Source organism: Telmatherina bonti (assembly GCF_933228915.1).
Source record: "Telmatherina bonti genome assembly, chromosome: 6".
NCBI lineage: Eukaryota > Metazoa > Chordata > Actinopteri > Atheriniformes > Telmatherinidae > Telmatherina > Telmatherina bonti.
The window spans coordinates 32,909,442-32,936,609 of NC_136624.1; the positions used below are offsets into that span (position 1 = coordinate 32,909,442).

The window sequence follows — 27,168 nt, forward strand, 5'->3', positions numbered from 1 at the left end:
TCCCTTTTTTTTTTTTTTTTTTTGACAGATATGCAATAGACATGATAATAATCCAGTGATGAAATATTTTAGAATAATAAAAAATGTGAAATGTAAAAAAATATATATTATTGTTGTCAGGGGAAAATATTAGTGTAAGGGATGGGGGGGGTATACAGTACCTAATAAAAAAAAAAAAAGGTTATAATAGGCTGTGTGTGTGAGAGAGTGTGTGTGTGAGTGTGTATGTCTAAATGCGTCAGCACAACTATGTGTGCCCCCATGTCTGCCAAGTGGATAGTTGAGCTGGGCACTTTTGCAACTGTTATTACTTTCCATAAGAGGCAGGCTGAGTTTGAGGCACCTTGTGCTCCACACAGTACAGCAGAGTGGCAGGGATTTTTCCACTCAAGGCCTCTTTCTCTCAGCCAGCTTCAGCTCCAGCTCCAGGACCATGGCACAACAGGCTCCCATTGACCCCACCAAGATGGGTGAGGGTCGGGCAATTGCCGTGCTGACCTCTGGAGGTGATGCACAGGGTAAGTGAAGGGTTTTAAAGGATTGAACTGACAAAGCAGGGTTGTTGGAGGTTGTGTTGTTTTGTAGGTCAGTACCTGGTGACACCAGTGTTCGCGTCAAAAAGGAAATTAAATGTCAGCTAGTCCAGAATCAAACTTTTGATGTACTTACAAGGCAACCTGTGATTTAACTTCATAGAGCCAAAAAGATCTGAAAATTATGTCCATTATTATAAAGTATTTCTGAGCTTTTCTGAACAAATCCCCACAGTTACACTGTTAAAAGCAGAAGAGCAAAACGCTGCTTCAACAGCCACAGTCGCATGATTCCAGCTTTCCATATCAAATCTAATTTTTCATCATTTATCACTGCTTCTTTTGTGATTTCTCTGCCAGAACATTCTTCTTAGCTTTTGTAGAGCAAAGTTATTTATGTAAAAAGGCAACATGAGTTACTAGAAGCACAGTGTGATGCAGACGGTCGCCTGACCTTTAACTTGATGAGGAACATGTCCAATGTGACCTTTGCAAGGTGTGTCAGTGACCCCACACCCCTGTAGTGTGAGCATATGAGAGGTAAAGCTATCTGCCAACAGTTTTATTGCCTGTCTGAACTGCATTAACCTACAGATGCACAAATCTGGCAGTCACTTACTTTTCTTTTTCTCATGACAGTTTTGGTATCCTTTCATCCTAATGATCTCCTCCTTCCTTTCCTAAGTTCTCTCCACGACTGTAGCAGTTAAAAAGGCTAATTTTAGAGGCATGACCTTTATGTCATATGTGTAAATTGGTGAGGTAGATCAGGGGTGTAGTTCTACTCTTCCTTCTTATCCTCTTCTCCTTTTCACTGTAAGTGGAGATGCTCTTGGCTCCCTTAAAGTTCATCTATCCACATCTTGTCCTTTAAGTGACACTCCCCTTTGCCCTTTGGGAGAGCCGGCAAAATGTGTCAGGTAAACACATTTACTACAATCAGTGTTTACTAAGAAAGAAATTATAATAAAATTAAGTGGTAAGGGGGCATTGTTTTGGATTATTACCTGCCTCGTGGATTTTGTTTTTTCCATATGGTGTTTATCATTTACAGAAACAAGTTCATGTAAGATCTATAAGAAGACTATCTAAAATTATTCATGAGTTCAGATGACTTGTGCGACATTCATGGAGCTTATAATCACACAAATTGGCAACTTGGAATAACTATAAAATGAACCCACTCAAGTTGTCACAATGACTGTCAAAAAATGTACTACAGACTAGACTGTAACTTAGAGCTGGGGTAGGTAATCTTGCTCAGAGAGTTTTTTTTTTTTTAACTCTGGGTGAAGTGGTTCCTCGTCCTGATAGTAGTCTACACATTTTGTTATAATGAACAATAAGAATATAGTTATACCCCTCAGTTTACTATAAATCTGTAAAAACTCTGACCAATCAAAATCTTTGGGCCAAATTGAAGTTGTTCATTTCTTATATTTCAGAAGTTTCTTCTACCGGCTCCCCTCCTCCCCCTCCCGCAGTGCATACCTGACAGCCACACTTTGCATATAAATGCCGTGTTACGATGAAAATACGAAGTAGTGAAGAAGAAACTCGGAAGGCAAACATGGCTGAGAAAATGCAGGAAGGATTTCTCAACCCGGCTCGGTTTATTTGCCTCTTTCTGCCAAACAGCCTAGAAAGAGAAAATCATTGGTGGAAAAAGCTGCAAACTGGAAAAGTACTCAGAGAGCGCAAACCTCCGCCATAGAATTCCTGGATCCAAACGGTGATTCGAATCACCACCAAAATTAAATCAGTTCTTCTTTTTCACATTTCCAACAACTCCTGAAATTGTCAATGAAATCTGTCCATAACTTTTTGAGTCATCTTGAACAAAAACAGACAGATAAGCACTGGTAAAAACATAACCTCCTTGATGGAGGTAATCATGCAAGGAGCAGAACCAGAGGGGGAGGAGCCAAGACAGGGGGCTACTTTCACATCTTGCTAGCTCCCAAACATTACCTACTCCAGCTTTAGAATAACCCACCAGAGGATGATTATTTTGTGTTTTTTGCCTTGTTTGTTTGTTTTCTCTAGATATACTATAAATTGTTCCTAGGAGTGAGTGTGAATGGCTGTTTGTCTCTCTGTGATGGACTGGCGACCCATCCAGGGTGTACCCTGCCTCTCGCCTAATGATTGCTGGGATAGGCTCCAGCTTCCTGTGACTCTAATTTGCACTAACAGTTCAGAAAATGACTGATTGAGGATAGCTGACAGTTTGTTTCCTTTTGTTTGTTTGTCCTTGTTTTGTTTTTTTTTTACAATTGGAGGCAGTATTGGGAGACAACTGTGAGTGAAATAGATGCACCAAACAACAACCACACAGGGATGGCAGAATAAAAGAGAGGAAGCATTCGGCTCGTTTTGCTGACAAGTTGAAACTCCCTTTTGCTCCTTTAAAATAAACATTAAATTTACTCAAGGAATTCATAGCCATATGAAGAAGGTCTTTCAATCTCAAATGAGATCAAAAGCCAGCCAATGCAAGAGTGAAATGTATATTAGATCTTGTCTTGTAGCATTTTATTGAAATTAAAAAGGAGCAGAAGTTTTAATAGTAGAACCAACAGCAAGGAGAAACTTTCTCTGATCTCAGTTTATTTTATAATGTTTAAAATACTGTATTGGTAGAGCATGCAGGGTTTAGATAGAAACACTGCAATATTACTTCTAGTTATCACATATAATTTTATATGAATTAAACTTATGACATAGATGTACAAATATATAGATAGTTCAAGATTAAATAAAGTATTTGCTAAAATATAGTGTTTATTTTCTATTCATCTTCTGTTATCAGTTAAGTTGAAACTTTATAAGATTATAATAAGACTTTTTAAATCAGATGAGCTTGATTGAACTTGAGAGCACACTGTCAGTTTTGATTGTATGTTTTATTGTTTGTTTTCAATAACATTTTATGGGATCATGTGAAATGAATGAACAAAAAGGAAAAATTAAGAAATACCCGCTTCCTACCAGGTCTTGCAATTAGTTAACTAGAACTTCAGATGAGCAACATATTTTACATCCTGTGCTGTCTTACAAAACTAAGAGAAAAAAGAAAAACAGCAGAAGTAATGTGTGAAAAATTGCATATACTCGCTAGCTTGTGGGAAAAAAAATAAGTTGAAACTGTCCTCTATATGATGTCATCCATCTCCTACAATCTTATGGACAGATTATATACAATTTTTCCCTTTTTTTATTTAAGTTTAAGGGATTTTTTTTCATATACCACTGTCTTAACGTCCTGCCACACCTTTTAAATCAGACTGAAATCTGGACTTTGACTTTTCAGCATTTCAGTTCTTTTTTCTTTTCTTTTTTCTTTTTTGTTTGCCTTTTTAAATTTTTTTTTTATAAATTTGTATTATGTTTGGAGCCATTGTCCTGTTGCATGGTCAAGCTTAATATTTTGGACTTGATTCAACTCTGGAATACTTCGGTATTAAAATTTATGGCTTGGTGATCCTCCTTCTTCTGATCATTGCTGATACTCTTTGTTTTGTTTTCACCTAAAGATGTACTGTGTAAAATGGTCATACACCTTCTGTTTGATCTTTTTTTTTTTTCAAAGTACATTGTCCCAAGTCTTGTCATTTGCTCAGCTACAGCTTTACAAACATGCTTTTGCACATAGATATACATTAGACAGAAGTAACATAATGAAAACTAATGTAAAACTCCTAACCCCTGTACAAGAATGCTGTATTTTTGTATCGATCCACATATACATTCTGTTCCTGCAGGTATGAATGCAGCGGTGAGGGCTACGGTTCGAGTAGGACTGTACACTGGAGCCAAGGTGTATTTTGTCCATGAGGTAAAATCAATTTTTTCTTTTAAAAAAACTCAAGTTAAAAACAGCAACAAATGCTCCCAAATGACAACAAGACATCAGATTCTTTGCCATTTCAGTTTAAAAAAAATTATTAAACAATCAATTAATTCTAAATGTGGCTTCTGATAACTCATTTGTCATCAGTAGTAGTGATTCTGCTAACAAACCATTTGCTGGACTGGCTGCTTACTCTAGTAAAAGTATGCTTGTGTTGTTACGACAGCAGCTTATCCATAGCGATGATCTATTTTCTAGGCAGTGATATTGTGCTGTGTGCTGTGTTTTTGTTTGCCGACAGGGTTACCAGGGTCTGGTGGATGGGGGTGACCATATCCGCCCTGCGACCTGGGAGAGTGTTTCAATGATGCTGCAGCTGGTGAGAACAATCGCAAAAATGCCAAGTCAGAATATTTATCATCTAATATCCAGTCTTTCACTTGTAACTACAGTCTTATGTTCATGTGCTGGCTGCTGTGCGGTCGGTCAAATTATTAGTTAAATGCCAAGGTTCATTAGAAAGCAATACTTCATGGAACGTCAACATTAGTGCTAAGGTTTCACAGGACCACTCTCCCTCTCTTCACCCGTCTCCCTCCCACACTTGTCTGTAACTGAAACCCTCTTCCTCCTTGCCTAACACTTCAGGGCGGAACTGTGATTGGTAGTGCTCGCTGTCAGGACTTCCGCACTAAGGAAGGCCGCACCAAGGCTGCGTGCAATTTGGTCAAGCTTGGTATTACCAACCTCTGCGTCATTGGAGGTGATGGCAGTCTTACAGGTGCCAACCAGTTCAGAACAGAGTGGAAAGAGCTGTTGACAGACCTGGTTAAAGCTGGTGAGATATGTGACCACCACATCATACATGCACAACTGATATTGTGTGTTTCCACCCTTAGCATATTTGTGAAGTTTTAATGTGTTCCCAGGAAAAATCACAGCAAATGAGGCCAAGAGTTCTTCCCACCTCAACATTGTTGGCATGGTCGGTTCCATTGACAATGACTTCTGTGGAACAGACATGACCATCGGCACTGACTCTGCTCTGCATCGTATCATAGAGATAGTGGATGCCATTACTACCACAGCACAGAGGTACACCTGCAAACATTTAATATATTTGAAAGATGGATACTTCAGGCAACTAAAAAAAATGTGTCTTTTTGTAGCCATCAGAGGACCTTCATCCTGGAGGTAATGGGCAGACACTGTGGGTGAGTATAGCTTGTGAGGGCGTTCTGTCAGCATCAATATGAAGGGTTATAAAATGCATTCATAGTGCCTGTTTGGTGTTATATGAGCAAGTGCCAGGAAAGTAGAAAAAAAGACTATTTTTTTTACAAATTCCATTTTGCTATAATGTTGTTTTGACCATTACTTTATATCAACTTCTAAAGTTAGATAACCATATACAATGTGATGCAATGTGAATTAACCTTTACAATACTGCATAATATGCCAAAGACCTGTTTTATTTAATGGCAAAAGTCACTGAAGCTGTGAATGATAATTTGTGAATGATCAATGATTTGCCTATTTGTCCAGTTATCTTGCCTTGGTGACTGCCCTGGCCTGTGGCGCTGACTGGGTGTTCATCCCAGAGATGCCCCCAGAAGAAGGATGGGAGGAGCATCTGTGCAGAAGATTGACAGATGTAAATGTTTGGTTCTCCATCATCAAACACATTATCAGGTTGGCTTCAACTTAAATCTTTGCTCTGTCCTCCTTAGCAAAGAGAACGTGGCTCCCGTTTGAATATCATCATTGTGGCAGAGGGAGCAATAGATCGCAAAGGTAACCCAATCACCTGTGATCATGTCAAACAGGTCAGTAACAACAGTCCGACAATATACCAGCATGTAGATACAGATTGTTTAACGCTGATTGCTTATAAAGCATTTGTCTGTCCAGCTGGTGTCCAAAAAGCTTGGCTTTGACACTCGCACCACCATCCTGGGTCATGTACAGAGAGGAGGTACCCCTTCTGCTTTTGATAGAATTCTGGTAAGACTTCACTTAATCATTACAATTTATCATCAGCTAATCTCATGCTTGTTCAATGAGCTCTGTCACTGTGATGATTCAGGCGAGCAGAATGGGTGTTGAAGCTGTCATGGCTCTTCTGGAGGCCACACCAGAAACCCCAGCCTGTGTTGTCAGCTTGTCTGGAAACATGGCTGTCAGGCTGCCTCTCATGGAGTGCGTGCAAGTGGTGAGTCAGTCCCTTTGCACACCCAAGATAGAATTACTGAGTCAATGTGACATTAACTGTGGGACGTTTGTTGACCTTCACAACTGTACACTAGCTAAACACTGACTGTATTTATTAGTACTATTTTCTATTATATCCTACCTGTAATTAAATTCTTTTTACCTGTTTCGGAAACAGACTAAAGATGTCACAACAGCCATGGCTGAAGGACGGTTTGATGATGCGGTGAAGCTCAGGGGAAAGTGAGACATACACATTTGTTTTGTTCATTTATAAGTCTTGTGTTGTCTTGGGATTCAAATGTCTACACACTTTTGCTACTTTGACAACAGGAGCTTTGAGAACAACTGGAACACTTACAGAATGCTGGCTCATGTGCACCCACCAGAAACAAAGGTCAGAATCAACATTTTTTTCTGTTTTATTGCAAGCACAATATAAATTCTTTGAGAAAATAGGTTTGCTCTAATTATTATGCCTTTGAATTTGTCTTTACCAGAGTAACATCAACATTGCCATACTGAACGTTGGTGCTCCGTGTGCAGGAATGAATGCTGCAGTACGTGCAGCTGTCAGGATTGGCCTCCTCCAGGGCCACAAGATGCTGGCGGTGCATGATGGCTTTGACGGCTTGGCTCATGGCATGGTAAAATATGATACTGGCAAACATCATGACCAAACAAAATGCTTGATGGTGAATCAATTTTATGATTTTGTGCTGAACCTACTCAAATGATGAAACATAAACTGTTTTGGTTTGTATTAAAAAAATATTTCAGAATATCCACTGAGAAGGCAGTGCTGTGTAAAGGAAGGGGGAAGGGAGGAGGAGAGATCCCCCCAGAGGTTAAAACATACATTTATTGTGATACAAATGGTTACAAAAATCAGACGCACGCCTATCGAGGGGGGCTTCCTATGAAATCTAAAAACCTCATGCCTGTACAAGGCGTATATAACCCGAGAAGTGCATGCACTGTGCACTCTCTACATGCCTAGTTGTAACTCTACACACACTGTCCTTGCACAGATTGAGCCTATTGGTTGGTCTGGAGTGGCAGGATGGACTGGAAAGGGAGGCTCCATGCTCGGCACAAAGAGGTGAGCCATATTGATACAATGTTGACAGTCCATCCTTCAGTGATTTTATTATGGTAGCACTGATATTAGTGCTGCTAGTTTTATTTTACAAGTCAGACATATTATAATCTATTGTGATTTGTGTTTTTTTTTTTCTAACTTAAAGATCACTGCCACGTGAGTTAATGGAAGAGATTAGTCTGTCCATCACTAAGTTCAACATCCATGGTATTGTCATTATTGGTGGCTTTGAGGTAAGCAGCACCTCAGTGACCCTGAAAAGGCTTCCTTTGAATTGCTAGAACTTTACCATCTATCTTCAAATAAGAATAATGTATCATTGTTTTACTTCTTTTCTCCTATACCAGGCATTCCTGGGAGGTCTGGAGATGGTTCAAGCTAGACAAAAGTACGAGGAACTGTGTATTCCAATTGTCGTTGTTCCTGCTACTGTGTCCAACAACGTTCCGGGATCTGACTTCAGTATTGGTGCTGACACAGCCCTCAACACCATTACCATGGTATACCTCTATTTGATAAGATAGAACAACGTGAAATAATCCTTTTCACCACTGCATTCTCCCAAACACATGCCTACTTTTTGCAGACATGTGACAGGATCAAGCAATCTGCTGCCGGCACCAAGAGAAGAGTGTTCATTGTTGAGACAATGGGAGGATACTGCGGCTACCTGGCAACCATGGCTGGGTTAGCATCTGGAGCTGATGCTGCCTACATTTATGAAGAGCCCTTCAACATTCATGAGCTTGAGGTCAGTCTGCTTCCTTACAAATTAACCAAAAAGAAGAAATGCAACAATGACAATCATAAATTAGTGGTGAATGAATATTTTTAGACCCATTGGTCTGATAGCTGATTTCTATGTAGATGAATGTGGAACATCTGGTGGAGAAGATGAAAACCACAGTGAAGAGAGGATTGATTCTGAGGTTTGGGGGAATTGGCACGATTCTTTTTAATTGTCACAGTAGATTTCACATTGATCATGTTTTCTTCTGTCTCTTATGTTTCTCTTCTTTTGTTTTAGAAATGAGAAATGTAATTCAAATTACACCACTGACTTTATCTTCAACCTGTACTCAGAGGAGGGAAAGGGTGTGTTTGACTGCAGGAAGAATGTGCTTGGTCATATGCAACAGGTGTGCAACTCATCTGCATTTTCTATTTTTTTCCCCAGTATTAAATGCAAACCACTGTAATGTACTGAGGGTAACAAAATATTTTGGGATAGGGTGGTACACCCACTCCTTTTGACAGGAACTTTGGCACAAAGATGGGGATGAAGTCTGTCCTTTGGATAACCGACAAGCTGAAGGAATGCTATAGACATGGTGAGGATATAATATTGCTCAAAACATGATTTTTTTTTTATTGAAGTCCACTGCTCTCTCCCTTTTGGCCCTTTGGCTAGTAACTGCTTTCTAAATTCAACCTTCTAGGTCGCATCTTTGCCAATTCTCAAGATTCAGCCTGTGTGCTGGGAATGAGGAAAAGAGCCTTGGTTTTTCAGCCTCTGGCAGAACTTAAGGAGGAGACTGACGTTGAGTGAGGATTTATTTGTTAACTTTCAATGTATTTTCTTGACACTTTCTCTAATTGGCACTGTCTGACACTTTCTGAAGTTTTTTTTAAGCTTCCATATCCTCATCTAAATCTAGTTTTAATTAAAATTAGTTCTTTAAACATTTCGCAACACTGAACAATTCTATATTGTTACTTTTACTTTGCTCGTATCATTGATGAGTGTTGTCATCTGCAGCCATCGTCTTCCAAAGGTCCAGTGGTGGCTGAAACTGAGACCCATTTTGAAAATCCTGGCTAAGTACAAGATTAACCTGGACACCTCTGAGACAGCTGCAATGGAACATGTTGTCAGGAAGAAAGGCTTGGTTTCTCAGTAGCCTCTCTATGTCATTACTCAGGACTGAACATGAATTTATTGTCTTCCTTAAAAGCACTTTTTAAACTCTGTTTTAAGCTGAATTTAATATGAATAAAGGAACTGATATAATAAATTTAAAAAAAAGAACAGAGTCTGACAATAAAACTTACAAATCACTAAAGTGGTCATTCTTTATGAAAATATCCCTGTACTGTATGTGACATTTTATTAGGATGTCTGCCAAGCCTGAAATGAAATCCAGAGATGGAGCTTCATGTGCGTTCTTTATTGCTGAAAAAACTTGTACTCCCCTTTTACAACCAAACCCACATGCTTCCATTCCTGCAACTATACCAACGTGATGATGTAAAACCTCTGCGCCACCTTATGACCACCACTAATAAATGGCTCAGTCCGATGGCTTGATCTGAACATTACACTGTATTCATGTAAAAAAACAAACAAACAAAAAAAACCAAGAAAAAAAACATCCAACCCTTTAAATCTTCTTTTTACCAGTCTTATCATTTCCAGTCACTGAATCATAATAACAATCAAGTTAAAAAATTTGATTGCATGGAATTTTGTAAAAATCTATTAACATAATTATGTTATATATTTCTATAACAATCATTATTGTATGATATGTGTATGAGAACATATATGTATGAGAAATCACTGATTAATACTGGTCAGAAAAGAAGTGTGACACAGACATTTCAATAAAAACCATAGTTTAAGGTAATTCCGAAATGAACATCTATACCTTTGATTGTTTGTAAATACGTAGCGTATTAAGTTTCTTGTGAGCAAAATGGTCAGGTTTCTAAAGAATTTTTCCAACAAGATTGGGGCGACAAAGGAAAACTACAATGCCCACAAGTCACCGCGTTTCCGGTTGAAACCGGATGTACTTACTGATTGGTTACCTGAGATGTTTCAAAAACAGTGCGCGGAGGAGAAGTTCGAAAAACGCCAAGAAGAAGACGAAGTTTGGAAGCTGCGTACCAAATAAACTTTGAAGTGTAACTGCTATCAAAATGTTGATCACGAGCAGTAAATTATTGCTTCTCTGGTAAAGGAAGTAATTAACTAAACGCTGAGCGCTTCAAGTAAGTTCCAATGTTAAATTGATATAATGCTGGTCACGCGCTGTAAAAGACCGTCTGAGCTTCATCTCGAGTAACTTCACTTGTCCTTCACTAACGTATCTCTTTCAGGTGTCGACATGAAGTGCTTGAAAGTGGAAGAATACATCAAAAAGACCTCATCTGTTGAGGAGTCGAGGCTTTTATACCAGGAACTAGAGGTTAGCATGATAACAATTTCAACTTGAGAATCGCATATTTGGAATTTCACATCATTTGCTCAACTAAAGACATTTGTCTGTCTCGTTGAAGTGTGTAAGCTGCCAATGCTTTGTACATAAAACTAAGAATATACGTCAAGTGTGCAATAACTGTGTTTTCTCATGCTGACAAATAAAATCATGTTTACTTTTTTCAGAAATATGTCAGGAGTCAGCCTGGACTTCTGGGTCGTACTCTGTGCGACAGAGTTATCAGAGCCTGTCATCATCAGCTGGGAGTTGGATCCCCAGACTTTGATCATATCACTCAGTTAGTAAAGCTGGTGGAGATTTCTCTTCAAGGCTATGATATTTATGCAGAACTTGTGGGTCACAGCAGCCCATTTTACATGGAAAAAATTCTTTTCCATATTGTCAAGAAGCTAAGCTCCCTAGAAGTTCACACGCTATGTGACCATGTCGCTGGGTTGCTTTATAGCAGACTTTCTACAACACAGCAGGTATGTATCACAAAGTAATTATTTTTCATATCTTCTACAACAGGGGTGTCCAACTCTGGACCGTGAGGGCCACAGTCCAGCAGGTTTTCTATGTATCCCTGCTCCAACACATCTGACTCAAGCAAAACAGTCATTGTGCTGAACTTCATTGGATGTTGGATCCATTTAATGTTAGTCAGGTGTGTTGGAACAGGAATACATTGAAGACATACAGCACATCGGACCTTAAGGACCAACTTTGGACACACCTGATCTACAATTTATGGACATGATTATTTCCAATAGCTTTAAGATTTTTTAAATGTATTTATTTTTTTTGTATTATGATCTGTAGGTACAGGAAGACTACTGTGTCCTCGTGCAAAACTGTTTCTCTGTGCTTTGGAGTGGATTATCAGCAGCAAAAAACAAGAAAACTTTGAATCCTCGGGATAAGCTCCGCTGCCAGATGCAAGCTTTAAGCTTCCTCTTGTTATTGGACAGAGAAACTACTGCGTCCTCTCTATCTAAAGTCCCCATTTATGCAGAGAATGCAATTACTGAGTTTGAGAGTAACTGTGGAGCAGTGACTGAAGAGGATGCGTCTTTTCTTCTCAGAGAAATAAATACGCTTTTTAACAGATGCCTTGTTGGTGATCAAGTCTGCCAGAGGGATGGGCTCAAACAGCATTTGCAGACCACAAGTTGTTATACGCTATCTGAAATGGCACTGCTTATTGTGAAGATGCTTTGTAAGGCTGGCCATCACAGCCTGGCCACTATCTTCCTAGCTGAAATGGAGAGCAAGATTTCGCACTTTGTTGGCTCTCAGTGTACACCACTGGTGCTTGGCAAATGGGGAGTAAAAATTCATTCAGCAATAAAAGCTGGTAAAGAGAACGGGCTGGCATTTACTGAGTGTGCTAGAGCCCTGAGGTCTCTCTCAGCTGACCTGGGCAACAGAGAGCGCCATGCATTTCTGGAAGGTTGCAGCCTGGTGGTGTGGGCTGTTGAAAATGGACACAATCAGGGATTATCTGGGCCTGTGCTCCTGGCTTTGTTTTCCTTTCTTGAGGAGCACCAAGAGTGGATAATGAAGATGCTTAGCAAGGTTAGTTTGGTCTCCAGGACGGGAAAAAATATTTTCTTTTGGTTTGTTTTGTTTATAACCAATCAATTTGAACTTTTCCCTTTTTCCCCCCATAATTCAACATGGCAGATTGAGAGCAGCAGACTACAGACTACCCTGTGCTTGAGCATTTACCAAGGCTTTGTCTTTGCTTATGAAAGCATGCTGGCGTCACAGGTGAGAGCACACTTTCTTCATGATTTTCTTAGTTATGGTACAAACGAATCCCACAATAACAATGTTTCTTTCTCAATGTGAGTTGATTTTAGTACTAATTATTATGGTTTATTGTGTCTAGCTGGAGGACACAGCCACATTGGATAGAGTTTTGCTCTACTGCCATGCCACAGCTGGGCTGCTGATGACACATCTGCATAAGTTATCTAATGAAAACCTCTTCATCAAAGGAGGTGATCTCATTATCTCCATTAGTAACATCAGCAGGGCAGTTGAGATGATCTGGAATTTTTCCTTCTCATAAAATGCAGAAAGTTTTTTTTTGTTGTTGTTTTTATCATTGTTGTAACTATTGTGTGTTTGCTGTGTGCCTTGTAGTGATTGCTGTGAGCAACTTGGCTTGTGGCTTATACAACAAACGCCTCTATGACCAAGCCTTCACACTGGTTGAGATTCTCTGCAGGGATCTATCCAAGAAATGTCCTGCATCATTGTCCGTTGATAGAGTAAGTTCATTAGACCCTCTTTTTGTTCTGTTTTATCAGACTGGAATATTCATTTTCATTATGAAGTGATTGGTTTCAGCATTTCCCAGTTTTTAGAATTCAGTTTACTTGTAACTTAAAGCCCTCTCAAAGGGAAATTCATTGTTACATTTGCAAAGTTGGTTAGCGTTTCTATTATTCAGCAGTTCAATGGCTTGCATTCAGTATTGTTGTTGTGTCACCCAGCTGAGTCGACCCTTCATGCTGGCTGTGCAAACTTCACGTCGGGCTGGAAAACTGGAACAAGCCCTGGATTGGGTGATCCTGTGGCTGAAGGCGCTTGGGGACAACATCACTACTCACATGGCCGAACCCGTTTCTCTTTGGGTGAAAACAAAGACTGATGCAGCTCATGACTCTGATGAGGACTTACGACTCAGGTACTCAAAAGTGCTCCATGGCTTCACTTGAGTGTTTTCTCTCTTTTTTTTTTTTTTGTTGTTGTTTTTTTGCTGAATAGAAATTAAAATTAAACTCGAAAGTCTTTGTGTTGTGCTGTCGTGTTCTTGAGCAGGACGCTGCGTGATGGTTTCGGTCCTGATGTCCCTGATGAGTCGATCATGCTTTGTCTTTTGGCGGAAGAGCTGCGTGCCTACAAGGAGTTGGCGAGGGACACGGCTCAAGAACGCTACAACACTCTCTGTGATCTGTTGGACATCTGTCATGAAGAGAGTTCTCACACCCATTTGCGTGCCGTGTACCTCTGTGAAATGGCCCAAGTTGTCTGCTTCCAGGATTTCAGTGAACAGACTGACTGGTAAAAAATTTATATACTTGATTTATAACTGAATGTCGTCCCCAAACTGTCAAATTTATGCTGTTTTGGGTGTGATGTAATTGGTTTTGGTATCACCAGAATAATATTTTAAAGTGTTTTAGCATCATTCAAGGGAAACCTTGTTGTGTTCGTTTCTATAATTTGTTTATGACACAGCATGGCAGTGGACTTCACCCACGAAGCTTTACGACTTCTCGAAGACGAACCAGAGACTCCGGAGAACACTGACAGACTGAAGGATGACAAAGCTCATGCTTTACTTTGGCTCTATATCTGCAATCTGGAGAAGAATCTCCAGGAGGTGACCTCTTTGATTAACTATTTGTTTTCATATTATTCTAAAATAATGATAGTTAACATTTTATTACTAAATCTGTGTGTTTATGTGTTGGGGTTGTTGTCGTTTTTGGCCAGGCCATTGGGAGTGATAAAAAACGGCGGGAGTTGCATGAGCAGACGCAGTATGTGTCTGATCCAATCGGTAGCAATGATTTTGATTATGAAGACAAGCAGAAGACACAGGACAGCACTCTGGTCTATGAAGGCCTACATTTCAACCTGGCTGCAGAAATCAGTAGGAATACAACTTTTTTAAGATCGATTCTCCTGCTTTGCAGATCTTTATTATATTCTGAGCATAAAATGTATTAACACTTTGTTGTTGGGTTTATTTTTGTTTCTTTTGTTTTTTGCTTCCCTTAAAAAAAAAAAATCCAGAGTTGTGTCGGCCATTGGAAAAAGCGCTGCACATGTGGTCTGCTCTTTTCAAAAGTCAAGCCCATCCCTCTGTCAGGAATGCTAAACAGACCTGCAGCTCCATTGCGGTGGCTGCCGCTCTCTTCAGACTCATGGGAAAGGTGATGACACAGGATTTGTCTGAACTCTTCCTTGTAACATGATCTAATTTTTTTTTTCTTTTACGATGTTTAAATTAAAAAAAAAAAAAGCACTCACTATAAAAAAGAAAAAAAAAAACTTCTTGCATGACAAAAAATTCTAGATTAATATATGTTAAAGCAAGATGTTTTATGTGCATTCATCCCTTTTGTGAAAAATCACATTGTTCTCTTGTTTAGCCTCTAAAAGCTTTGGATGCTTACAAACTCGGAATTGGATTTTCACGTGAACTGGCTGATGTTCGTAGTTGTGCCAGCTGTCTCTGCCAGTCAGCCAGTATCCTCCTGGATATTGGCAGTCCTGAACTGGCTCTGGTAATGCACTGTTTTACTGTTTGTCTTTTTTTTTTTTTTTCTTCTGTAAACACAATAAATCCTACTTTATATCTGTGTTGAACCGGTAAACTATTAATAATCCCCCTCCCTCCCCATTTTTTTTATAGTGTATTCACATGTATATATTTTGATTGATTTAAAACCAATTCTTTTCAGGCCCAGCTAGAAGAAGCAGAGAAAATGCTAACTTCTGCCCCCACAGATGAGGGACCTTCTGCTCTCTCGATGCTGGTCGTCTTGTTGAAAGCTCAGTACTTCTACAGTGTAGGACAGGTATGTGGCATTGTCATATGTCAGTTTCTAGTTTTTAGGCATTGATCTAATATTTGGCCATGTTTCAGGTTGACCGTGGCTTGCTTCATCTGTGTGAAGTGCTTGCAAAAGTAAATGAGCAAAAACAGTCAAAGAGCTGGTACCTGCTGCGTGCACAAACTCTCCAGGTCTGCAGCTCCTATCTAAACTTGGATTCAGCTCAGCTACCACAAGCCCAGCGACACCATGTTACACAGCATGGTTAGTCAAACTATTTGCACCATTTAGCGTACGTAGATGGTTTTGTAATTGTCATTTGTAATGTGAGGGTGCATCAGCGATATAACCAAGTGACTTTTTCAGGCTTAAAATCACCTGATGCTGCACTGTATGAGAGCTTGAAGCTTCTCTGCAGCCTGCTGGTCACCTTAACCGGAAAAGGCCTGTACGGTCCCAACAGCAGCAACTCAGATGTGCGCTTTATCTACCATGGTACGCTCGCCACAAATGGTAAAATGTATCTGTTTGCATTTTTGGTCCATTTGAGTCTCTGACACTTTTTTTTTTTTTTTTTTTTTTGTCTATGAACAGCTGACAACCTGGTGCTGAAGTGGCAGCTGCTCTCAGAGCTGCTGAACTGCTCTAAGAAGATGGTGGCTATGCGTAGCAGCTGCGGAGCCATCAACGATGCTAGACTCCAGTGTCTAGAAGCCCTGAAACTGGCCATCAAGCTCCAAGCACTCAGCCAGTATGTATATAGAAAATGGAATGGGGGAACAAGTTTTTAAAAGAATATTGGTCGGTTTGACGTATATTATTCTTGTATCTTGCTGTACAAGTTAAATATACTAAAGCTACGAATGTCACTTTCCGACTTTCCACCTCAAATGTTTTTTGGGATTAATTGTTTTTATTTTTGCTCCCATTGTAGTTGTGCTGAGCTGCTGGTGATCAAAGCAGAGTTGGAGCTGATGCAGGGGGAGAAAGATGAAAGCAGAACAGATTTGAATATTGTCAAAAACCTTCTGGAGCACTGCACAGGTCTGTATCTGCAAAGGTGCATCAATTCAGATGAAGCAGTTGATTATTTTCATGCTAGAAATTCATCATGAAGTCAATTGAGAGATATATATATATATATATATATATATATATATATATATATATATATATATATATAGGCCTTTTTTAATTTAAAAAATGTAATTTTTTTTTTTTGTACATTTGCCATAATATATTATCTATCCAGGAAAATGTGTTGGTAATAAGATAGGGTTTTATTTTAGATTGATGGATGAATTTTATCTTTTTTTGTTTTTAGTTTTTCACTCTTGTTTTTCCCCACCCTTAAGATATTTCTGATCAAGCTCCAAAAACAGATGTTAAAATCAAGCCAAGGAAAGGACGTCCAGCTCGGAGACCTCAGTCTCCTCCTCCAACAGTGGAAGATGATCTAAAGGACATCCTGAGCACCAGGTGGATTGCCAAAGAGCCTGTTGTGAAGGATCTGACCAGCTCCCCACCTCTCAAAGCTCCACCTCGGCTTTGGCTTTCCTCATTGGCCCATAAATCTGATTGTCAATGCCCCTGCTGCTCTGAACCCTGTTTAAGCCGTTCCATAGCTTGCTGGTCAGCCACACAGGCTGATCTGGTTCTCCAGCTGGATCCCACTGAAATCAGTGTCAGTTCCAAACTTCACTGGGCAGCTTTATTTCAATCTAAAAATATCACCACACGACTCAGAGGAAAATTGGCTGAGCTCTTCCCTTCTTGTGATCCTGCTAAAGATATCCCTAAACCCTCCCTGATGCAGGATGTCATAGGCCATGTGTATCTCCACATGGCCCAAACTGGGCTGGAAACAAGGCTTAACAAGGTCGGTGGTATATGGAAAACACTAGAAGCCGGCTTAGCATTTGTCGACTCTGCATCCCGTCCTGTCCTGAGGCCTGTGAAAGCTGGCTTAATGGCAACTAAAGCCATTGCATCGATGGTCATCTTGGCTGCCAAAAAAGGCTGCAGCCCAGAGGAACTATATTCAAAAGTCTGGACCTGGAATGCACCAGAGGACAAAACAGTAATCAAACTAGAACAGAAAACAGTCTGTCCCTCATCCTCCGTTAAAAAGCCTAAATCATCTTTTAAAAACCCAGATGTCGTTGACCATAAAAAGGAAACAAGGAAAGTTAAGGCTGTCAAGACAAAGACTGAAATGAAAAGCTCCTCAACCAAAGAGAAGAGCCTTGTTCCCAAGACGCCAGTAATGACCAAATCTAAATCCACTGTAAGAAAACTTGACCCATTTGACTTCAACACAGTGGTACCTACTTTGGCTTGTACCCCTGTTCAGAAAGTGAAATGCCCAGCCATGGTGCAGAAAGCACCAAAGACCGCCTCGAAGCTTCAGGTTTATGTGTATGAAGATGTGTCGCCAATTCAGGACAAAGCCCAGCGTGTGCCTGCTGCCCCTAAAAGGACAAAAAAATCACGTTTTAAGGTAAGCAAAAAAAAAAAAAAAAGGAAGGGATTTATTGCTTTTAAAATGATTCAGTATTTCATTGGATTCTTCAACAGGTTATTGGAATTATTTCATGACTAGAAAAGTACTTCCAAACTACCAGTAGTTGAATAAATTTTAGACAATTAGATGGGTTGGAGAAAGGCTTTCTTTTTGTGACTGATCTTGAAATTTACTTACATTTTTTTTTTATGAAGAATATCTAACTCTTTAATGTGTTAATACAGGTGGAATTTAGTGATGAAAGTGACTCGGAGGCCCAAACCGAAGGAGAACTCAGAATAAAAAATGTCCCTAAAAAGCAAACAACCACAAGAAAAGCTGCCTCCTGCGCTAAAACGGCCCAGGATCCTCCTGCAGAGAGGATGCCACTGAAGAAGCAGGCAAAGGGGAAAAAGAGCGCTTCAGTTCCTTTTTGTTCTTCTGAGGATGACGACACTTTGATCAGTCAGCCTGTCTCCACAAGAAGAGGAAGAACAAGAAAAAATCTTTCCAAAGTGGAAAAAGCAGTGGAGGAGCCAGACACAATGAGAACCATTAAGGAGGAAACAAATGAAGTCCTGGACATGAGCATCGAGGAGCTTCGGACATCAGACATGGAGGCTGAGGATAACGGAGCTTCAAGTAAAGAAATTGGTATGTCTTTTGTACACACAAAACTGGACTTAAATACTGTTCGGCTTTCCCACGAGCAACTCTTTAAGTTATCCCTGTCAGTGATACCAATTAGATACTGAAACATTTTATGTATTCCTTTAGTGCCTCTGCCATGTTTGGTGGTTTTTGTGTCAGCTGTCAACTGTTTTAAGAAAATTTTTAGCCAAAAATTTGTTTGCGGACCCCAAGAAGAGAAGCTGCAGCCATACTGTAGCTAATCGGGATTAGTGGGTCTTCTGAGCCACTTGCAGAAGCTGGGTGCTGTTGGGCATGTGTAATATGTCAACAAAAAACATACGAAGCTCTCTTCTCTCATTTAGACATAGATTTTGAGGTGTTGCGGAGGGATATGGGTTGTCACCTGGACAGAGATGATCTGCTGGAATTGAGGAGCAGAGGCCATCTTCAGGAAGATGCACGAACCCACATCTCTCACTCAGACTGTAGGCCAGGTGAGTTGAGCTCAGGCTCAGATTTGATCTATGTGTCATTGATGTTAATAAAAATTGGGTTTATTCTTTGTTGTATTGGAGAAATATTCTTTTTAACACTATTGTGATACTTAGTTTACTTAGGTTTTTTTCCTTCATTTCTACCCACTAGATTAGACTCAGATCTGTGGAATAAGTGTCCCAAATGTCCAAGTGACAAATAAGATGACAACTTCTTTATTTTTATGTTGTTTTTTTTTCTTTAAAATCAGACAACCTTTCTCTGGAGGATGTTCAGTTGTTGCTCCGCTCAGCCTGGCTGACACTCCAGCACTTTCCCAGCCCCACCATCTATCCAACCCTTTCCGCTCTTCTTGCCTTGACTTTGGGACAGCAAGATCCTGTAACAACAGCAATGCTCCACTCCCAGTCCTTAGGAGTCACCAGTCGTCATCGCACAGTCCGCCATTTGTCCAGTTCTCTGCAGTAAGCACATCCTCTACAAATGAATTTTTACTTTGTGATTGGTAACTTTTGCATAATCTCGCCACTGTTTCTGTACAAATAGTTTTTAAATAATGAACTCTTTGTATTCTTTGGTGATTTTAACAGTAAGCTGAAAAAGGCATCCAGCGAGCTGGCAGACAAGATGGATGCCTTGAGTCTGAATGTGTCCAGTGCTTCCACTGAGCAGAGGTTGTCTCAGATGGAGGACATCTTTTCCTTTCCCACTGCCGACCCTTCATCTTTCCCTCAGAACCACTGCCAAGAGTTTATCAAACAAATTCAACACATTCCTCCAGGTAAAGAGGTCTTAACCTCACTGATAAATTCCCATGTCTAATCTTTGATGCTTGAGTAAAACTTAATTGAATCCTACTTGTCGTGACATTTAGGTTGTTCTCTGTCCTGTCTTAACCTCTCCAGGGGTGACGGTTTGTTTGATGTCGATGCTTGGAATAAAACCAGGTGAAATGGGAGACAGCATTTTACTGTCTCGTCTTGAGAAGGATTCTGCCCCCATCACTTTGCATATCTCCACCTCTAAATGGCAGGTGAGGAAGAACATATGTGGAAAGTGTTGTTACATTACACAGCTGCTTTGTTTTTCAGATTTATTTTTAAAGAGAAACAGTCAGACTTTCAGACCTCAGTCCCTTGGTGAGAAAGACGTGCAGACCAGCCTGTTTATAGTCCTGCGTTTTCACTGTCCACTCAACATACAATTTTTCATACTGCTTTTGTTGGATACAAGCAGAAAAAAAGCCTCTCATCCAACACAAGGGTATCTGAAAGTTTAAGATCTGTATGCGAGTTGTTAATGATACTAAATGAAAACAGTGTGATCAGAGTTTAAAGCTGGGGTAGGTAATGTTGGGGAGCTAGCAAGATGTAAAAGTAGCACCCTGTCTTGGCTCCTCTCCCTTTGGTATTTGCTCCTTGCGTGATCCAAGACCTTTTTCTTACCCTTGCCAAGGAGATTATGTTTTTACCAGCGTTTGTTTGTTTGTGTTCAAGATAACTCGAAAAGTTATGAACAGATGTTCATGAAATTTTCAGGAAGAAATGATTTAATTTTGGTTGTGATCCAGATCACCGTTTGGATCCAGGAATTTTTTTAAAGGCCTTGGCGGAGGTTTGCGCTCTGAGTGCTTTTCTAGTTCTCCACTTTTTCCACCAATGATTTTCTCTTTCTCGGCTGTTTAGCAGGAAATTCTTCCTGCATTTTTTCAGCCATGTTTGCCTTCCGAGTTTCTTCTTCACTACTTTGTATTTTCATCCTAACACGCTATTTATATGCAGAGTGTGGCTATCGGGTATGTGCTGTGGGAGGGGGAGGAGGGGAGTGGGGAGAAGAAGCTTACAAAATATAAGAAATTAACAACTTCAATTTGGCCCGAACGTTTGGATTGGCCAGACTTTTTACAGATTTACAGTAAATTGAAGGGTCTAACTTTATTTCCTATTGTTCATGATGACAAAATGTACAGACTACTGTCAGGATGAGGAACCACTTCACCCAGAGTAAAAAGAAAATGTCCTTGAGCACGATTACCTACCCCAGCTTTAACATCTACAAAGATGTAGAAAACCTCTGTTCTGGTGCAATTCAGCTTTGTGTAACCACTGGCTGCAGGTTTACACCAGCGACCATTTTCAGCCTTATATTCCCAGCAGGTCGCTGGGATAAAGTGATCAGGATTTGCTGGTTCTGAAGTAAACATGGCTGGAAACTAGCAAGGTGACGGAGCTTTTGCAGCATAGACTCCCTTCCCCTCAGCCTAAGATCTGTGGACCGATTCCTTTTAAAATGCAGCTTTAAAAAAAGCATCTTTTAAACATCCTTTTGCTTTTTTTTCTATATTTTGTTTTTATTGTAATTTCTTTTCTTTTTTTTATCTTGAAATGAGCTACATGAATGAATGAAAAATATTTAAGATAAATACTACCAGCTTAAATTTCCATTCATACCTTAGTATTTTGACCTAAAATACTTAATTTGTAAGGACTTTTCATTCCGCCAGAGTTCATTCTAGGTTTTTATGTCACTACAAGTTAACAGTTTTTTCTTTTTGATGTGCAGCACAACATTAGCTGGTTGGTGCGGGAGATGGATAGTATTCTGGTGGAACAAAAGGTTGTGAGCTGCGTGGCTGAGAAAGCAAAGTGGTGGGAAGACCGACGGGCTCTTGACTCTCGAGTTGAGGTAAGAGCTGCAGAATGAGACTGCTGTGGAGGTTTATGGGTTGTAATACCTTATTTTTATCATTTAAAACAATTTATGTAATTTATCACATAGACATAGATTTAGAAAATGTGCTTCCATGGGTTATGTTCAGATATGCTTTGACATAAAATGTGAAAACTGAAACCAATGGCCTTGTTTCAGCGTCTGTTAAAGGAAATGGAGGAATTGCTTGGATGCTGGAAGAGCCTTCTTCTGCCCATCTCATCAGATCCTGAGCTTTCCATACAGGCCAAGCAACTTTGCAAGGCCTTGTCTGCACGAGGAGTGACAGTCAGTGTAGAGATGCTAAAGGTTTGTCTTTTGCTTCATGGTCTTATTCTGTAAAGCAGAAACTACTCTGCTGCTCAAGTCCTCCCTAAAACCAAGAAAGTGGACCACATCAGTCCAGTTCTGAAGTCGTCACACTGGCTGCCTGTACGTAAGACGATAGACTTTAGAGTTCTGCTGCTGGTCTATAAAGCTCTGAATGTTTTAGGATCAAAGTACATCAGAGACCTCTTGTCCCATTATGAACCTACCAGACCCCTCAGGTCATCGGCATCTGTTTGTTTTTTTTGTGTTTTTTTTTGTGTTTTTTTTTGTTTGTTTTTTTTAAATCAGTTCAGAGTCCAAACAAGACATGGAGAAGCTGCATTCAGCTTCTATGCTCCACATGTCTGGAACAAACTCCCAGAAAGTCTCAGATCAGCTGAAATGGTTTATTGAAATCATGGATAAAGACCCGCCTGTTTTCAGCTGCATTTCAGGAGTTTTTAATCAGTTATTGAGTTCATTTTTATTCCAAAACTGCATGTTGTTGAATTGTGCTATAAAAATAAACTTGTCTTGCCTACTAAAACTTCTGAATTGTCTCTTAGGTTGTGCTTTCTGCATCTCCTGGGCTGTCTGAGGAAAATCTTCAAGCATTTGCAGCAGGGCTTTCTGCCCAGTGGGATGTTGAGTGTGATCGTCTTCTCCATACTGCAGTGTCCCAGCTCTCAAAGAGAGATGAGCCCCGTGGTCATGTGGTTCTCATCCTGGACAAGGTTTGTATTATTATCTCTATGTAATGCTAAACAGCTGGTTGTGCATCAGTCAAAGATAAAGTGTAATTAGTTACCAGTGTGAAGATGGAAAGTATTAATGAACATCAGCCTCTCTGTCCTGTGTGATGCAGTACCTTCAGAAGTTGCCATGGGAAAGCATGTCCATCTTAAGGTCTTGCTCTATGAGCCGAATGCCTTCTCTGCATTCCCTGCTGGGACTGAACATTCAGAAAGAGGTAAAAAATTAAGTTCCATCGCTGACTGTGGTGCAGATAATTCACTCCATAACACTTCATTTCATTATATTTTTCTCATGGATTTAATCTTTGTTGTTAGACTAACCCCCGGTCCATCCTAAACCATGGTGTGAACTCAAGGAAGGTATTTTATGTTTTGGACCCTGATGCAAACTTAAAAAACACTCGGGATCGATTCAACGAATGGTTTTGCAGGTGAGACAAGCTATAATGGGTAATATGATTTTAATGTTTTCATGCAATTCTGTTAATGGTTTGTATTTTTTCTGTTTTTTTATTAAAAAAAACCAAAAAAAAAAAAACATTTTTGTTTCAGTAAACTGGACTGGCAAGGTGTGTGCGGAGTTGCTCCTGATCTGGTCCAAATACAAGAAGTTGTTGCAACCAAGGATTTGTACATGTAAGCTTCAGATGAAAATATTCTAATCATAATTATACAAGCCAAAAGTCGGACTGCTTCATATTTTTCTCCAATGGGTTGATTTTTAATACTGAATGATTGTCATTTTGTATTCATCTGCATTTAATAACAAAAAATTATAATTGTCAAATATTAGAAATGTCACTCAGCAGAATTTTAAACACTTTGGACCAGACCAAGCACCAAACTGGTGAATCATGATGGAAGTGTGCTTCTCAGGCCATGTCCACTGAACGTAGCAGGGTATCTCATTAAACGAAGAAATTTTTCTACAATTTGACCCGTCATCAACGAAAAGCGCAGAAAAGTTATTCTTTCAAAGACCTTCAACCAAAGTGAGGATTTACAAATACTACGTTTGTGGACATGCATAACCTGGGTTTATGGTTTCAAAATGTTACTACCTGGGACAAGAAAATGCTCATCGTTCGATGTAGGGCTGTGACGATATGCTTTCATCCTGATTCAATTCAGATTTTTTGGATGCCGATTCGATTTAGATTGCGATTCTCACTCTATTGCTGATTTTTGTAGACTAAAAACAAAACAAAATCTACAATTTTTTTTCCTCATTATTTTTCTTGATTTCATTTAGGAAAAAATAACAGTAGTCAGACCATCATTCTGCTGCTATAATGCCCAAGAAGACAAGTAAAAAGATCCATAAAAACAAAACAAACAAAAAAAAAGGACAAATTTTTATCATGAATCATTTTTATTTACTTGGGGGAAAAATCTATATATATTTTTATTTGTTAGGAAAAAAAGAAATATATATATATATATATTTAAAATTGTGATGCAAAAAATCCTGATATTTGATTTTCCCACCCCTAGTTAAATGTGCAGCCAGTGTTTACACTCAAACGCTTTTACAAAAACCTGGCAACATGTGTACATGGCCTCAGTCGCAAGGAGACGGGTCTGAACTGAGGGGCAAAACAGTTATGACTAAATTCATAGAACAGTGAGATTGCTCTAATGGCTTACGTTTTCGTGCTATAGTGACCCAAAGCATACAGTGAAACAGTTCAGGAGTGACTTGGAAATGAGTCTTGGATGGCAAAGCCAGAATGAAAACATGAAGAAAAGCTCCTGCATGTTCACATCAAGGCCATGTCCATTCAGTTTCAGGATTGGTGTATGACTTTGAACTGCAGATAGAAATAAAGAGGTAAATCAAACTGAAGAGATTAGTTTTTAACATGTCTTAACAGTGTGAGTCTGTCTGAGGCAGATTGCTCCACTGATTCTGGTTATAGGCTTCTCTGTGTTGGATCTGTTCTACATAATAATGAAAAATGGATGTGGTCAGAAGTATGGTACCATATGTGTGAATCCCCTGCATATTATTAAATATGAAGCCTTCATTTTAGCAATAAGTTATTGTTGTAGACTGGCAGACACAATTAAAGTGAACAATTTTCTGAATCTCTCTGTACGTGTTTAAGTTATGTGGGCCATGGTGCCGGCGCAAGGTTCCTGGACAGTCAGTCGGTTCTCAAGCAGCAGATGTGTGCAGCCTCCCTGCTGTTTGGCTGCAGCAGCGCTGCTCTGGCTGTACGGGGCAATCAGGAGGGACAAGGCATCATTCTCAACTACCTCATTGCAGGCTGGTAAGATGTCAAGTTTTAGTGTCTTGTGTGTCCATAGTTACCAGAAATGTCTGAAAATGTTGAATCCTGGAGAAGCTTATTTAGTTAAGTATCTGCTTGATTTTACACAAGTGAATGGTAAAGTTTAATTTTGTAAATGGCATGTCATTGGCTTTAAAATATGCTGACTTGGCATTAGTTGTCCAATTTAATGACTCCCTTTTGCGTCATTAATATGTTTGTGTTGTTTTCTAGTCCCTTCATATTGGGAAACTTGTGGGATGTAACGGATCGAGATATTGATCGCTTCACGAAAGCCTTGCTGGAGTCATGGTTCTCTGCTGGGTCTGGCGCACCTCTCCTGGAGTACATGGCTTCATCACGTCAGGCCACACACCTCAAATACCTCATAGGAGCCGCACCTGTTGTCTATGGCCTACCAATTCACCTGGAATAAGACTGAAAGTCTGAAACTCCAACTAGCAAATGCAGCATCTTGATTTGATCATTTTACCTGACAATCTGGAGGCTAGGACTTAAGTTTGGAATTAAATGATAACTTTTTTTTACCCCCAACCCTATTACTGCATAAATTTTATTTAAAATGAACGTTTTTAACTTTAAACTAAACATGTTCAATGTTTTGAATAGCTTTGTAATGTTTTTTCCTGCTTGTTTTTTAATAAATGAGTTTTTACATCATTTGTTTCTGCTGTGGAAATGATTGAGAAGTGGCATTCAAAGCTTGAAATGTGCTGTGAAAGTTGCCACCGCCATCTGGGAGATATCTTTTCACTGCAGACTCCAGTGAAGTTCTGTTGTCACATATGAAACTAAAACGTATAATCTGTTGACAACCAATTTGATTATGCTCCATTCATTGCCTGTTTCTTGGCCCTGTGATGGACTGAAGAACCAGTTCAGATTGTACTCGCCCTCTTGCCTGCTAAATGCTAGGATAGGCTCCAGCTTACATGCAACTCTGAACTGGATAAAGTGGTATAAAAATGAATAAAGTAAAATCATTTTTACATTTATTTTTTGTTTTTAATTCCAGGTTTGAATTGTGGAGTAGTGTTTGTTTTATTGTGCAGCACTTTGGGCAGCTGCTGCTGTAAAAACTGCTATATAAATAAACTTGAACTTGAATCTTGAATGGTTATAAGAATGTTCTTATTTGATCAAGCTGGAGTATTGACGGTGTAAGACGTCAATGAAGAAACGGATTACATCTAGAAAACAGTTCACATTTCAATATTTAATGGTAATATACCTGCAAGAAAAAAATAGGAACAAAAACATTTGATTTAAATACCCTTTTGGAATACTTTAAGTGTTTTCTTTTCCAATTTGATCATTTTTTGTTGTACAAAATTAATTTGATAAATGTTTCAGATGAGTGAATTACCAAGAATGTCATCTAAATGTCAAAGAATTAAAGGTCAATATTAATAAAGGGAACATTTAAACAGCACATCTTAGATCTTAATGGATTAAACTGCAGAGTGGAATGTGTGAACAACAAAAATACATACAAATGATCAGTGGAAATCAAAATCATTAATCCATGGAGGTCTGGATCACATGCTGACCCAGCAACTGTGAAAATTCCTCAAGATCAATCAAAATGATGCTGTGTGTCTAAACTCCATGTGCCTGCATGCTCTCTCTAAAATTTAGACCCCCCCTCCTCCAAAGTGTGGATTGGAGAAAAATGTGTTTTTGGTTATTTGAAGGTTTTTTTTTGTTTGTTTGGTTTTTTTTTTGGTTTTTTTTCTTTTGAATAAGCACAGTGTATTTGAGGTTTTTCAATCTGGTTTCAAGACCCTTAAAATCACAGTCTGCTTCAATGTTTTAATGCTATCCTCTTGGCATTCTGGTTCTGGTGACTATAGTTGTGTTCCTCCTTGACCTGATTGCTGCCATAAGTGATCTTGCTTGCATCTTGTGGATATTTTTTTATATTTATTTTCTTTTTAACTTCTTTTTATTGTATATTTTTCAATCTAAGGGTTTTGTCAAATTTTTGTGTC

The 27,168-nt window shown here is 39.4% G+C and overlaps 2 protein-coding genes across 2 annotated transcripts; both read left to right on the forward strand.

Annotated features, from left to right (window-relative positions):
- The first annotated feature begins 323 nt into the window (after positions 1 to 323).
- On the forward strand, positions 324 to 9,762 carry pfkmb (phosphofructokinase, muscle b). Its single transcript, XM_079242521.1, has 22 exons — positions 324 to 518; positions 4,298 to 4,371; positions 4,688 to 4,765; positions 5,035 to 5,224; positions 5,316 to 5,481; positions 5,556 to 5,600; positions 5,932 to 6,040; positions 6,117 to 6,212; positions 6,298 to 6,390; positions 6,473 to 6,598; positions 6,776 to 6,840; positions 6,931 to 6,994; positions 7,098 to 7,244; positions 7,629 to 7,699; positions 7,845 to 7,932; positions 8,047 to 8,199; positions 8,286 to 8,450; positions 8,567 to 8,628; positions 8,727 to 8,838; positions 8,931 to 9,030; positions 9,139 to 9,244; positions 9,459 to 9,762. Exons 1-22 carry the CDS (start codon positions 434 to 436, stop codon positions 9,598 to 9,600), a joined length of 2,337 nt encoding a protein of 778 aa, XP_079098647.1. The 5' UTR covers positions 324 to 433; the 3' UTR covers positions 9,601 to 9,762.
- Positions 9,763 to 10,809: 1,047 nt separating this feature from the next.
- Positions 10,810 to 25,707, forward strand: espl1 (extra spindle pole bodies like 1, separase; the record flags this gene model as incomplete). The annotated part of the gene is made up of 30 exons (XM_079242127.1): positions 10,810 to 10,890; positions 11,088 to 11,390; positions 11,725 to 12,675; positions 12,797 to 12,908; positions 13,054 to 13,181; positions 13,407 to 13,600; positions 13,735 to 13,977; positions 14,155 to 14,299; positions 14,413 to 14,572; positions 14,716 to 14,855; positions 15,075 to 15,209; positions 15,387 to 15,503; positions 15,572 to 15,743; positions 15,846 to 15,974; positions 16,074 to 16,230; positions 16,414 to 16,523; positions 16,835 to 17,979; positions 18,228 to 18,636; positions 18,978 to 19,109; positions 19,361 to 19,574; positions 19,701 to 19,891; positions 20,016 to 20,143; positions 21,673 to 21,795; positions 21,979 to 22,128; positions 22,695 to 22,862; positions 22,994 to 23,098; positions 23,199 to 23,314; positions 23,436 to 23,519; positions 24,992 to 25,156; positions 25,391 to 25,707. 30 exons carry the CDS (start codon positions 10,810 to 10,812, stop codon positions 25,590 to 25,592), a joined length of 6,609 nt encoding a protein of 2,202 aa, XP_079098253.1. The 3' UTR covers positions 25,593 to 25,707.
- Between the last annotated feature and the right edge of the window lie 1,461 nt (positions 25,708 to 27,168).